The sequence below is a fragment of the Opisthocomus hoazin genome, chromosome 4, assembly GCF_030867145.1.
Source record: "Opisthocomus hoazin isolate bOpiHoa1 chromosome 4, bOpiHoa1.hap1, whole genome shotgun sequence".
NCBI lineage: Eukaryota > Metazoa > Chordata > Aves > Opisthocomiformes > Opisthocomidae > Opisthocomus > Opisthocomus hoazin.
In genome coordinates, this window is record NC_134417.1 from 71,028,055 (window position 1) to 71,042,932 (window position 14,878).

The window sequence follows — 14,878 nt, forward strand, 5'->3', positions numbered from 1 at the left end:
CGGCGCCCCCCCCCCCCCCGCGCCGGGCGGCGGGAGCGCTGTGGGTGTGTCCGGACAGGTGGGCCGAGCACGGCGGGGCGGGCCGAGGGCCGGGGCAGGGCCCCCCCGGGGGAGGAGGCCGGGCAGGCCGGGCAGGGAGCGGGGCCGGGGTGCGGCGCACGCAAGTACCTTGCGCCCAGCGGCAGAAGATGGTGTCGGCCAGCTCGCGGGGCCCGGCCTTCTTGCCCCACACGAGGTGGACGAGCTCCTGGCCCGCCTCGGACATGACGGGGCGGCGGCGGCCCTGGGGCTGGGCGGGCGCAGCGTCTCCCGGCGGCGGAAGCTGCTGTGGCAGCCGCGGCCCCTGCGCAGGGGAGGGGCCGGGCCGGGCCGCGCCGGGCGGGCGGGCGGGCGGGCGGGAGGGAGGGAGGGAGGGCGGAGCCGCGCGGAGCGCGCGCGCGCGGGGGCGGGGCCTCGCCGGGCGCCTCGCGGAGCTGCGCATGCGTGGCGGCTTCTTTTCCGCCGCCCCAGCAGGCCCTGGTGCTTCCGCGCGCGCCGGAAGCAGGGCAGTGGGACGGAGGTGGTTTCGCGGGCGGACCACGTGGCGCCCCGCTCTGCCGCCGCGCGCTCACCGTTGGCGCCTGAGGAAAGGCGTTGGCGCCTGAGGAGGCGTTGGCGCCTGAGGAGGCGTTGGCGCCTGAGGAGGCGTTGGCGCCTGAGGAGGCGTTGGCTGAGGGCGGGCGAGGGGCGCCGGTTCGCTCCGTTCCGTCCCGCTCCGCTCCGCCCTGCCCTGCGGCAGCCCGGCAGTCAGGCGTGCGGCGCACGGCACGGCCGCCGGCCTCACGGAGGGCTGGAGGGGGGACGGGTAGGGGGGCCTGGCAGTGAGCCCCGATGCCCCCCCGCACTGTCAGCTGCCCGGGTGTGAGGCCGGTACTGTCGGCTGGCAGCAGTCCCCGTTAGCCTTCCCTCGCCCGCTGGGGTTTGGCCCTCCCGCTGTTTTCGCTGCCGCCTTGGGTTCGGTTCCGCACGAGCTGCCCCAGGCGCTGTGTTCGAAGTTGAGCAGAACGGAGTGGCACTGGTGAGGAGATGGTGGCATTAGGGAAGGTGGCTTGTTAAGTCTTAATGTGGAGCAGACAGTAGTCAGTGTAAAGACTCTGAATCTTGCATATGGACTGGATATACCAAGAGATTCAAACTCATACCAGTATTAAGTTGAGAGCCTCCTTTATATATTTGTTGTGTAGTGTTTTGTGGAAGTGCTAGCTGAAAATACAGATGAAATGTTGTGCTTGCATACACACAAGAAATATTTTTACTATAAGAGAAACAGCTCTCTCACCTGGCAGTGCCTGTATTCATACAACAGTTTGAAATGAAGAATGAAAGGAGTGGTGGTGGATGGACATCCCAAGAACTTGAAAACATTCAGATTTGGAAAATAAACTTGGTTTATGCAATTTAGTAATGAATCATTTCCAGCAGAGATTCTAGAAATAAAGATGGGGTATTTTTAGAAAAGATAATAGCTGTTTTTTTCAGAAGGGTAATTGTCATTTGAATGGGAATTCTTCATGGAGGTTTTGAGATCGGTGTTGTGCACAAGTTTAACATAGACTTAAACGAAATTCTTTGGAAAGGGGCTAAGTGTTACCACTGACAAAACTGGGTTAAGGATGTTCTCTTCAAAAGAAATGTTTCAATCTGTAAGTTTTCTAGGTGAGAACTGTACTGTATATGCCACATGGAATTGTTCATGTGGAGTACAGATGAAATGGAGCTGTAATACTGTGCCCACCCACTTCTATCTTCATCACGCACTTAGTACTTTTATGGAGATCGAGCACACACTGAGATTGTTACATGTGCAATTGTCTTAAATTAAGTATGAAAATAGCCAGTATCAGGGTGTTGGGAAGCTTTCTGACATGTCATACCACAAATTGATCAGAAGGTGGCGTGGTTGTACTTCCGATTTTTAAGGATTTTCAGATACTTGCAAAACTAAGCATTTTCTGAGTAACTACTTACAAGCCATCAATTTCCTTAAGTATTGATTAACAGAATGGATTCTGGATTCGTATAAGTAGTGTTTATAATGGGCACATCCTGATTTTTAGCAAAAAGAGTAACTCCAAGTTACTTGAAGTGGAAAGAATTTAGTTAGAATTAAAGGCATCGTAACAACAAAAATCAGGTTCTGTACGTACTATAATAAAGTCCATGTTCTTTAGTTTTTGTGTGCTTTGCATCAATTGTGCAGTAAAATGCAATTTCTCTTCTAGTACTTTGAGTTTAATACTAGGTATAGCAGGCTTGAAATTATAAACATCCCATGAGTAAGAGGAAAATATCAAAGTATATTTTTCAAGGTCTATGGAATATACACTTGAAATATTTGAAATATTTGAAAGAAATGTGGAGAGTTCAAAATGGTGCAAAGGTGCAAGCGTAAGTTGGCTAACTCAACAAAGTTCAGGCTGTCCATTGACAGGCTGACTACAAGGGGGAGGAAAGAACTGCAAGATTTAGCTCATCATGTCAAGCTGCTGGGTTTGTTCTGAGGAAGCAGATTTATATTGTGGATGCTGAGGCTAAAATCTAAAAAAATCAATTTGGTGATCAAGTGGGCAATTGAGGGGAGAAGGCACTGAAGAACAAGGATGCTGAGTCTACAGCTGGACGATGGCTGCTGCTGTGTTGAAGAGGAGCTGGATGGCACCACCCAGAGGCACCAGAAGGCTGGGAAAGCTCCTCCTCCACTTCCTGCTCTGTAGTGCTGGGTCATCATTTGCATGTCATCAAAAGGAAGTTAATTAGAAATGAGAGTGCCTTTGGATTTCATGGGTGCAAACAGGTATTTGCACTGAAATAGGTGTAAGGAAAAGGTCAGTCAGAACCTCGGGAGTTCTGAGCCAGAAGTACTGCAGTTTGATGTGCTCTAAATAAGTACGACAGGTTTACTTTCTCGTCGTAGAGTGGAAGAATGCTTATCAGCCATGCTTCTGTGATTATAGACCCATAGGTGAGCTGAAAGCTGATACTCCTGTAAAGTCACGATATCAAGTTAAATTGAATCTCTATTTCTAACCTGAGTTAGAATGGCAAATAGCCACATTTTGGTGTAGTAGCGGTACTGTATAGCACTGACAGTGAGGTTTTAGCCTAATGCCCTGCATTGTGTAAAAGTGATTTCACTTTTAAAATGTCTCGCCAGCTACTTACTGTTATATACCTCTGATACTGCTGATTTGTTCCGGAAGACTTAAATGCAGATATGAGAAAACGTCTGTGCTGACAAAAGCAAAGACAGTAGTGAGAGACACAAGATGTAAAGTGATTTGACCCATCTTGATTTGGCTGGTGTACAGCACGTGGAGTTCAATATGGACAAATAAAAACTAATGAATCTGGGAACAAGGGAGCAATTTTGGACGTATGTGCGAACCAGAACAATCTGCTGTGTGCTGGTTAGGAAAAGCATTAGGAAATTAGTTTCGAAATACCACTGAAATCATTAGCCTCACTAATACAAATGGTAAAAGGCAAACTATGATATTCAACGGTAGCAAACGGCGCTGAATGTGAGCGGATGAGACTGTGGATGCCATCAGTTACGACTTTTCTTAGAATCGTTAAGGTTGGAAAAGACCTCTAAGATCATCAAGTCCAACTGTGAACCCAACACCACCGTGCCTGCTAAACCATGTCCTGAAGTGCCATATCTACATGGTTTTTGAACACCTACATCTCTCACTGGTCATCTTTTCAGTTTTGGGCATTCATAAACTAGTGATGCGTTGCATATGGATACCAAAGAGTTGGACTGGAAGAACATGTGTGAATTTATGTAGGTAGTTCGGCTGCAGTTAGTGAGGAGGAAACTTAAAAAGGAGGATTAGGAGAAAAGCATACCATAAAACTGATATGTTGGAATTAGGAATGTACTGGGACTTCTGGTTTTTCAGGTGGTTGGTTTTACTCACTAAGGGAGAAACTAAGAGCTCAGTTGGGTCTAGTACCAGGTTGGCTTATATAGGCTGTATTTCAGAATCACAATGCATGTGGATTGGAGTCTGAACTCTGAACGAAGAGTGTGCAAATCAGCATGTTAATACAAGAAAATAGTATTTTCTAAATTTAGGAAACAATAGTACTTAAATCTTGTTCCTGTGGACCCTGGGATGTATGAACTGTACTATGAAGTCAGGGTTTCATAGATGATAAATAAAACAGGAGACCTCTCTGCATACAGGGTTTTTACCTCCTTAAAATGTTTAGAGGTGTGCACATCAAAAAGGATTAAAATCACTGCTCTGCAGCATTGATTAGATATATATTCTGAGTCGTGTGCACAGATTTGAACTACTTTTTCAAATAGTTGGTTAAAGGCATGTGGTTTTCCTTTTTTTTTAATGTTGGACTGCCATCATGTGGCTGGTTTGATGACTTACCATGCAAATTTAAAAAGAACGACAAGTTTTCTTTTTTTTCCTCGTAAATAATATGCACTTTTCACTTATTTTTTTCTTTGTGAAATGCTGCTAATTCCCTCTGCAGGCCGGTTTGGTGGTTTTGGTTATTTAAGGAAAACATAGCAACTACTATTCTCTCGTAGTCTCAAATCCAGACTCACTTGGTTTAGCTTAATTCTGTTGATTTCAGTATATAAAATCTGAGAACAGTTCTCCACTATACAGAAGAAGAAGGTAAAGAACGTAAGCATGTACTCCATATGTGTGCAGCCCCTTTTGGTTTGCTTAATGTATTTTTCAAGGATTAAGCCTGTTCTTGAAAGTTTTTTTTTATTAACTGAGAGGTTTTGGGCTTACTGCTAGGAGCTGTTGACAGAGTGCAATACAAGTTACAGACATTGTATGTTTTTGCCAGACAGATCTCAATAAAGTTCATCCACACTGAGATAGCTTTGTCTTGTCTCTGAAAATGCATTGTCTGGCTCGGGTGGTAGGAAAACCAAGTATATTAATAAATGCCAAGCTACGTAGTGCATACAGCTCCAAAGGGAGTCACAGTGGCGTTGTATAACTAAATTGTTCTGCCATTAGTGAGGAGGTACAATTGAGTATTGCAATTAAAGTTTTCTACAGTTCTGTTTACTCCCTGATTTTGATTACCTCACAGACACACACACCCAAAACCAAAATTCACACCGTCAGGTCTGTATAGAAAATGTAGCAGTTGAAATGTGGTGGTGGGCTAGAAAAGGCCATTGAACCAAATCACAAAAGCATTTAGTTGTCTGTCTGTTGTTTGGATGCCTAATTTCCTACAGATGCGAATGTGTCTGGACTATGTTTATAGTGTGACATGAAGTGTTATGTACCTGTTTGCTCTCGGGATGATTTCTGAGAAGGAATTTTGATATCAAAAATCCTACTCGTAATTCCATTTGTGTGCACATTTGTATCTGGAGAATAATGAATGTCACCAGTTCACAAAATGCTGATTGCTTGCTTTGTTGCAGCAGAGGTAAGCTCTGGACTGTGGGTAAGCAGCAAGAATGGGAGGCATCAATTCTTCCAACTTGTTGTCAGTTAGGAGGTAAAGATAATTGTAGTAGCAGTGATAACAAAGTGGTGGGGAAGAGAGACGCTTATCCCTGTTCTTTGCTTGGGTCAGACAGGAAGACACTATATGGAAAGAGACAAGAAGACAATGATGTTGTGCTCTTCTGCTCAGTGTCATCATCCTGAGTTGGGGCAGCTCTTGCCGGCTTTGTTGCCTGGCGAAGGAAAATGCTCCACAGTCCAGGGAATGGGTAGAGTGTGTTGCTTTCTGCCAGCAGGAAGATGGGGAGGGAAATTTGGGCACAGAAGTGAAATTCTTGAGGTGCCTAGGGACCTGTTATGGCCCTGAGACTTGCATGGTTCATTTTCTCTCTCCTTAGGCCTCCTTATTTTGAGAAGAGGGTAAAACTTCTTCTGTTTTCACCTGTGCATCATCACAAGATTCTCTGAGAAGGTAGACTCCAAGTCTAAGAAACAGAAAGCTCTTGATGTCTCTTATTTTCTCTTTTGAAATGGTGGATTAGTACTAGATTTGAAAAAGTTCTTAGAGGACTGACTGCTACTGAAATTACAGAAAAGAGAAAATGGACAATTTCTTGGTAGCTATTTGCCCTCAGAATCTGTTGGTAGGACAAAACAAGCCACTGATGGTCCTGAGCATGTTAATGTTTGGGGTTGACATCCTTGTGGAATGGGGAGGAATTCTTGAAGAATCACAACTTTCTACAATAGCCAACATAGCAAGTTAAGAGTTCTTTCTTGCGTGTATCTTAAACTCAACTATTGTTTATAGCATTTAGGTAAGCTGTTTTAAAACTGCTGGCGCTGTCAGTCTGTCGTTTGCAGAAACACAGATGAGTGCATACCACTATATTCATAGCACATAACCATTCTGTTGCATTTCATTGAAGAGTGTTAAAGTATGACAGAAAGTGGACTATTTTAGAAACAGTCATTTATTCACCTTTTGCAAGTTACCTTGGCATTTTGATGTTGTTTAAAGATGTGTCTTTTTTTTCCTCCCAAAGCATACTGAGATTTTATATTATATTAAAATAAAATTATCTTAAAGAGAGGGGTAAAATTTAAACATCCGTTATCCTTATACGGTCACTCAGTGTATGGCTCACCACAAATGCCTTTGGATTATGGACTGCAATTTTTTGGGAGAAAAAGGAAAAAAATTGCATTGTAATTGGCAAGAAAAATGTCTGTAACTATTAAGACTATTAGGGATATAATTAAATTAAGAATGTCGAGTACCAACACAGTGATGCTAATACTCTGTCTCTGGCATTACGAGTTACAAGTGGCTCAGACAAGCTTTGTGCGACATGAATGGGCTAATAACTTGCTGTGCAGTCACTACCCGCTGGTTAATTGCAGAGTTTACCAAGCAGTGACGATGTGGAGAAGTTGAAAAGAGCTGGTAATGCAGTTAAATTCTTCAAATGCATATAGAGTCATCAATTTTAGTAATGTGAACATTTCAAACTGAAAAGTTATTTGAAACACAAAACTGAATTGTTTGATTTCAGCAAAGCGGAACTGAAATATATTCATCATATTGAAATTTTAAAAGAATTAAATACACATAATTTAGTCAAAATTGTATGGGAAAGTTCCAGTTTTGCAAAAGGACTGGTTTCCTGAAGAAAATTCCAGGACAGTGGTTAGACCAGCTTTACTTTTTATCTTGGAGAGATGGAGGAAAAGTTGGTTTTACTGGGGAAGTTTTATTTTGAAGCGAGTGATATGTTGGAAGAATGCAGAATGAAGAGGTTGTTCAGACTGCTGACAGGAGGAAATGAAGATGCTCAGGACGTGCTCTGTGCTGAAGGGACAAGAACCACATTCTCTTATTGTGGCAATCAAAACCATTTGCCCATTTAAGTGTCTTGCTCTCAAAATTCTTTTTCTTACTTTCCCATTTTTTCTGTTTTGAATTCCTCTTTTCTAAAAGCCTGACACAATGGCACTCCTCCTTTATGTTCTCATCTCCTTTTCACCTACAGTACTTACATTTAATGACATTTGCCTTTTGTTTTATTTTCCATCCTTAACCATTGTTTTGTCTCCGTAAGTATTAATATAAATGTTATTGCTTTTTTATTCTTGAAATTATCTATTTCTTCATGTGTGACATTTTGTCCTTGAGATCTGTTATGAAAATTCATTATTTCATCTCTTTTCACAAAGGTAGCTGAAAATCCCATCTACTTTCATATTGATACCCTTTGCGCAAGATCTTGTGAGTTCCTTGGTCCTGTGACACATTTGTTTCTGCAATACATTCTGCAAAAGTATCACATTCTCCTGACATTTTAAGAATACATAAGGAAGAATGCAAGGACAGGAGATTCACAGGGAGCAACCATGTTGGGAGCAATGATTTGTGAACAGTCAGACCTTGGAGCAGATGGTGGGCAGTACTGAGAAAAGCATCTGTCAGATGAGAAGCCCTGGGGAAAGGGAGGTCATGAGTAAGTTCCTGTAACTTCAGAACTGGTTTGAGATGGGCCTTTTCTTTCATCACATGTGATGCTTAGTTGTTCTGAGATGAATTCCTACTTCCTCTTTACAGAATGTTATCATCATACCTAAAGAAATCACAGGATTTTATACATCAGTATAGCTTATATATAGCTTATTGTATAGGCCGTATATGTCTGAGTCATGCTCTCAAGCTCGACATTTTGAAGAATGCAACCGGTGGTTGCTTCAGATCATTGAAATTAACTGAACTTTAACAGATCTGAATAAAAATTCTGTGCCCACTAGAGGGTGTTGTAGTTCTTAGAATAGCTGGAATAATGCTACTTAGTTTTAACTAAATTCAGTGCAAAAAATCCTTGGCACAATCCTGTGGTTAAGAAATTAAGGGTCAGGGAGCTTTGCTGATTTATAGCAGCTGCACATCTGCTTTGGAACACACGAAGTGAAGGATTTCAAATTTATGATTTCCAGCAACAACCATGACTTGTCCCTGTTTTACATATTGTTGGCATTTCTACTGACAAATTTTGTTCATGAACATATAAACGAGTTTTTTTTTTCTTTTAAATTTCTCAACCTACAAAATTATGCTGACATTTTTGTTTGCTTCCCATTTTCTTACTTTCTTTACAATGAAAGAATAAAGACTAATGAAATCCAATACCCTTTCTGCTGTCATTCTAAATAGCAATTGATAGGCATCAAAGCTTCAAGAAATGACTGTGATTTAGAACTGTCTAGGTGAATTAAGAAGATATCTCAATCCACATTCCTCTCTGAGTTAAAAACTGTGTAGGTGAATAAGAGCATTTCCTCAATACTACATTCCTCTGTTCGTTAAAAACAAACTATTACTGAGATAAAATACTTTGAATGATTCATGGTCCTTATAGGATGGGAGCATAACTGCAAGTACTAGAAAGGGTTTCTTTGAGATTTTGCTATTAGATGAAAAGAAGTAAGTTTCCCAGTTTTGTGAAACTGTCAATTCCAGAAAGGTCTGAGCCTATGAAGAGGTGGGGTTTTTTCTCTTGTTACTTCCCTCTGTCCCTTTGAAATAAATACTCTAAATAGCTTTAGGTATCACATGCTCTTAGAAAAAGTTCTTGGTGAGATCCTGCCTTTGATTTGCTATGGAAGCTGTCTGCATTTCATGCTGTCTGCATACCCATCCATCAGGCTTTAATCATCTGTTCAGTCTTCTCGTTTGGTTGTCTCGTATGCCATTCTTACTGCCTCTTGTGCAGTTGCCCTGCAAGTCATATGTGCTCACTTTCCTGTGAATCTTTCCATAGCCTCATGCTTTCATCCAGCACTCTTGACAATAATCATTCGCCACCACCATCGTCATTATTGTGTTTCCAGCACTATGTGGCTGTTGTAATCCTCCCACTGTACGTTAGCTATTACAGCTGAGTATGGCTACTATGTGGTCCTCCACTCTTGTTGCATTTGTATCTCCTGTCCATCTTTATTGCCCAATACGTGGCATACCTTGTTTTTAATACAATGTAATAAAATCTAATATGTGATTTAGATCCCTGAAGCCACATTTCTTCATTTGTATCCAGTATGTTTTCTGTTGCTAAATCCATCTTTCAGATGAGAAGAAACTAATGACTTGCAGTCATTCAGGCAGAAAGTTTCTGTAACTGTGCTTGCATTTTTTTTCTCTAATTTGGACATGCAGTCAGAGAAATCGCAATTACAGTGACTGTGTGAAAGGACAGTAATTGCCTATGCAAATTAGGCACACAATTGAGAACACTTTTTTTCCGAAGATTTATGCTTAAAATCATTTAGTCCTTTTCATACAATTAGAGGTGATGACAGTCCTCTAGCAAAATGCAAAAGCGTTCAGTGATATCCCACTTACCTATTTCTCAACTGTAGATTCAACTATTACATCTTATGTTCTTTATCTCCTGCTCTAAACTGCTGCTCGTGTTTGTTACTTTGTAGTGGAGATTATACTTCAGTGTACTGTCAACTAATGTATTTGTAATATATATACATCTACGTAGTACATATACACATATACTCTTTGAATGATGTTATGGGAAGTTTAAATTGCATTTATTAAGTGTAATAAAATTCTTAACTGAAGAACATTACATAAAGCCCTTTCAAGTATGTATTTAATCATGGCAAAAATCTGTTCTTCCATTTAAATGGTTTCCACTATTTGATTGTTAATGATTTGAAAGGATCAAATCGACCTTAAACTGTGAAATTCTGCTTATTCTGCCTCACACAAAAGAAAAATTTTTGCCAGACATTTAAAATGTCTTTACTGCAAAGCTGTCCAAAAGTAGGGGAAGTTTTAGCCCAGTTTTCTTTTAAAAATACATAAACTCCTGAAAAGTAAGGCTAAGAAGCAAACTGCTCATTCAGCACAACAGTGGGGCTGCTGCTAACACTGCTGTTAAGAAAAAATAATCAGCAGATAAATGTAGAGTATTATGGCAACTCTCATCTTAAGATGTCTGGCTGTGGAAAACAGAGGAGACAGTCTGATATTCAAGTATCTTGTTGAGTCACTATAAACGGGTGAAGTTGAAATGCTTGTTATTAAATTGTATGAAACTGGTAGTGTCGGAGCCTGTTCTGCAGTTTGACATATGGTACAGCCTTGCATGGTGTTCTGCAAAACTGAGCGTTACACGAAGCGCATGTGGATGAGTTTCCAAATACATACGTCTCTCCTATCACCTCACCAATTTTTTTGTTTTATAAGTCATCATAAGCAGTTAGCATTAGTATACTTTCAGCAGCATCACCTATGTACACAGAAAACCTAGGGCAGCTTTCCTCTCCTCTTTCTTTGATAGTTTCATTCTGAGGCAGTGCGACAAAGCAAAACTCAAGCGCTTGTCAGGAACCGTGAATGTTTGTGCTATGATGAATCACATGACAACAGAGGCACATTTTTGGCTTGGCACCTTTTTCACATGACATTGAAAAGAAAAATCAACATGCAGCTTAATGTGGCAGAAATTTCAACAAGCTTTTTGTATTTCAGTGAAGAAACCTGTTCATTTCAGGCAATTAGTGATGAGGATCTATACACTAAATCTTGCATCTCTGAGCTTCCAGTGTTGTCACATTTGCATGAGAAGATGCTACACTGACAGAGCAAATGAAAATCCTGACTCCTCTTTTTGAATTTCAGAGGGCATCGTGTTTGCAATGAGCTGAACCCTGGGGGATGGAGAAGTTACCTCACAAAATTTCAGAGGAAAATGCAAGGCCATCAGGGAACTGGTTATGGCTTCCCAGCTTTCTGGGTTTTCATTTTTTTTCTAGTTTGCACCAGTTGGAAACAGTTGCCGAGCAACTGGTTCCTGTGTACTCTGGCCACTCCTCATCTGTGATAAGCTGACTTTAGGTTACCTGTATATCCTCTGTGCCATGTGGTCTGGGAGGGACATCGGTTGCCATTTGTGATGAGATGACCGGCCAAGCAGATAAGGGGAGAGCAGTGGCTGTTGTATACCTTGAATTTAGCAAGGCCTTTAACAGTCTACCTAGTGTTCCTATACCTGGACTGGTGAGCTGTGGACTGATTAAATAGCCAGTAAGGGTGGGTGGAAAATTATCTCAAGCATTGAACTCCAAGGGTGGTGTTCACTGGTACAAAGCTCACCTGGCAGCTCGTTATGAGTGGCATGCCTCAGGGATTGATGCCGACCATGGTTGTCTGCAGTAACAACTGCGGTGACTGGGTAGAGTGCATCCTTTGCAAATTTGCAGATTATATGAATTGGGAAGGGTGGTCAGTACACTGAAGGGCAGGGAGCTGTCTGAGCGACTTCATTGAGCTCCAGAAATGGGCTGTCAGGAACCTTATGAAATTCACCAAAGGCAAATGCAAAGTCCTATATCTGGGATGGAATAAGCCCACAAAGCAGCACAGGGTAGCACTGACTGGCTAGGAAGCAGCTTTGCAGGAAAGGACCTGATGTCCTTGTGGGCAATGATTTGCACACGAGTCATCAGTGTGCACTTCAGGCAAAGAAGGCCACCTGCACTGTGGGCTACATCAGGAGGAGGATAGCCAGCAGGTGGAGGAAAGTGGTGGTTCTTTCCCTCTGTCTGGTACTTGTGAGACCGCATCTCTAGTGCTGTGTCCAGTTTTGGACTCCCCAACACAGAAAAGACTTTGACATAGTGGACCATCAGAGAGCCACCGAGATCCTTGCAGGGCGGGGACACGTGATGTACAAGGCGAGGCTGAGAGATGCGTTTGTGCTGTCCTAAGAAGAGAAGGCTAATGCAATGAGGGGAATCTTACTGCTCTCTATGACTACCTAATACAGAGCTAGACTCTTCCCAGAGGAGCACAGTGCAAGGACAAGAGTTTGTGACTGGAAGTTAGAATGTGGGAAACTCTGTTGAAGTGCACGGGGAAAGCCTTTTGCCCTGAGAGTGGTCAAATGCTGGAACAGGTTGCCTGGGTAGGTTGTGGAATCTTCATCCATGGAGATACTTGAAACTCAAGTGGCCACTGCCTTCAGCAGCTGGATCTAAATGGACCCACATTGAGTAGGGGTTTGGTGTAAACGTTCTCCAGTAGTTCCTTCCACCTGATATGATTCCGTCTAAGAGATTCATCATGTAGTCGTAATTCAATGCATATGGGCCAGCACCAGTAAGAGAGTCTTTATTCATATTTTTAAAGTAGAAGGTACAGGTCAATAGAGTTTCATTTTCAGGGGACAATATAAAGATGAAGCAACTCAAATGAAAGAAGAAGAAGAAACAAGTTATGAATTTTCATTTGTATAGTATGTTAGAATTATAGAATCATAGAATCACAGAATGGTAAAGGTTGGAAGGGACCTTAAAGATCATCTGGTTCTAACTCCCCTGCCATCAGCAGGGACATCTTCCACTAGATCAGGTTGCTCAGAGCTCCATCCAACCTGGCCTTGAACACTTCCAGGGAGGGGGCATCCATAGCTTCTCTGGGCAACCCGTGCCAGTGTTTCACCACCCTTGTGGTGAAGAATTTCTTCCTAATATCTAATCTAAATCTGCCCTCTTTTAGTTTAAAGACATTCCCCCTTGTCCTATCACTACACAATGATAGTGATAGTGTGACCCTTGTGAAAAGTCCCTCTCCATCCTTCCTGTAGGCCCCTTCAGGTACTGGAAGGCTGCTATAAAGTCACCCCGGAGCCTTGTCTTCTCCAGGCTGAACAGCCCCAACTCCCTCAGCCTGTCCTTGTAGCAGAGATACTCCAGCCCTGTGATCATCTTCATGGCCCTCCTCTGGACCCTCTCCAACACATCCATGTCCTTTTTATGCTGGGGGCTCCAGAGCTGGAAGGCTTTTTACTTGAGTCTTAGAAGTGCATGAACAGTATGGTATTATTCCACCTCCTCTTTGTGTTTTTGATATTTCATTTTTGATATTTCATTTGATATCTTCTTTTCTCTCATAAGAACTTCCTAGGAATTGCATTCACTTTCACTTTGCAGATAATCACTTCATGTAATTGTTTGCACACACTGATGGTGACCCATCTGAAACCTAGACGTTTTGCTCCTCCCAGTCTAACTGGAGGGCTTTTCTGTAACTACTGATTTCCAGGCTAACTGTTTTTTTTATTATTATTATTATTGTTCTGTGTATTCCTACTGCTGAGAGAAGTTTACTACTATTTTTTGAAGGCTCATCTTCAGTGGAGAGATGAAGTCATTTTACTGATGCTAAACTCTGGAGTCAGCAACTGTGTATGGAGATAGTATAAGCTATATATTGAGTGCTTTGATTAACAGCTTAGCACTTTCCTACTTGAACTGAAGTGTCTTGGTGCCTTCCCACCCCATTACTAGCTAGAAAATTAACAGGCTTGGAGATTTCCCTGTCTGACAGTCCAGTATTTCAAAGCTTAAAAAAGAAAGGTTTGTATGTAGGTAGTAATCAGTTACAGGATCATCTTTGTTCCCTCAGGCTAATGCTCCAGAGAGGAAAAGCACCAAGACAAAACCAATGTGCAATGTATACTCAGGTCTAAAGTCTGTTTTCAGATAGGTCGACTGTTGCACTTTGATAATTGATCTGTTTCTAGCCTTTCTTGGTTTTCTCTCTTGTAATGTTTTTTCCCCCTCAAAGTTATATATTTCTTGTATAAAATAATGTTATTCAGAAATACATGGTAGTTGTAGAGACATTATAGCCTCACTATGGGATTAAATACACAGACAGTTCTGGAGGAAGATATATAAATCATACCAGTGTACTCCATCAGCTTCCATTTTTATACCCATAAGATGAGACATTAAGTAGAGTTTTTACCTTGTAAAATGAAGAAAGGGAAACAATAAGAATTTATTGCACCCAATAAACAAAAGGAAAGAAAGGGAATAGAATTTAAGAAATAATGTGCTAACTCAAAACAATCCAGAGATGAATATTAAATATATACACTATATATCTAAAGCCATTCAGTATAATAAATAACATGGGAAAAACATTGTAAATCATAGAACCTAGTCTAGTTTTCACGCATTGTTGTTTTATCTAAGATCAACCAGGCCTTATAGGAAACTGCAGAGCATTTTTTTTACAAGACACTCCTTTGAACTGGGTTTGTGTAGGTAAAGACTATGAAGTAATAGTGAGCTGAATGTTTCCCATGTTACCAAATATTGTTGCTAACTTGCTGTTTGCCTATAGATCTTGCTGTAGCTGGGTCTTTTGCTCTCTTTGAGCTTCTTAATAGGTAAGGTCGGTCTGCAGTATTTGATTTCCCTGCTTGACTCTGTTTTGATATGTCAGAATTAATATTTTAGATTACTGAGCAGAATTAGGATTCAGGGCAAAAATTTGTACTTGACTTCAAAACTAGGTCAGGTCTGGAAGTGTCTTA

At 41.8% G+C, this 14,878-nt stretch overlaps 1 protein-coding gene across 2 annotated transcripts in view; it reads right to left on the bottom strand.

The window, feature by feature from the left end:
* MINDY3 (MINDY lysine 48 deubiquitinase 3) overlaps positions 1-371 on the bottom strand; it is a 68,798-nt gene extending 68,427 nt beyond the window's left edge. Inside the window, exon 1 of one of the 2 annotated variants that reach the window (XM_075419431.1) lies at positions 169-371. In XM_075419431.1, the coding sequence (XP_075275546.1) occupies positions 169-265 (97 nt within the window). In that variant the 5' untranslated portion in view covers positions 266-371. The remainder of the gene's footprint in view (positions 1-168) is intronic. The other variant, XM_075419432.1, reaches the window with a different exon arrangement.
* Between the last annotated feature and the right edge of the window lie 14,507 nt (positions 372-14,878).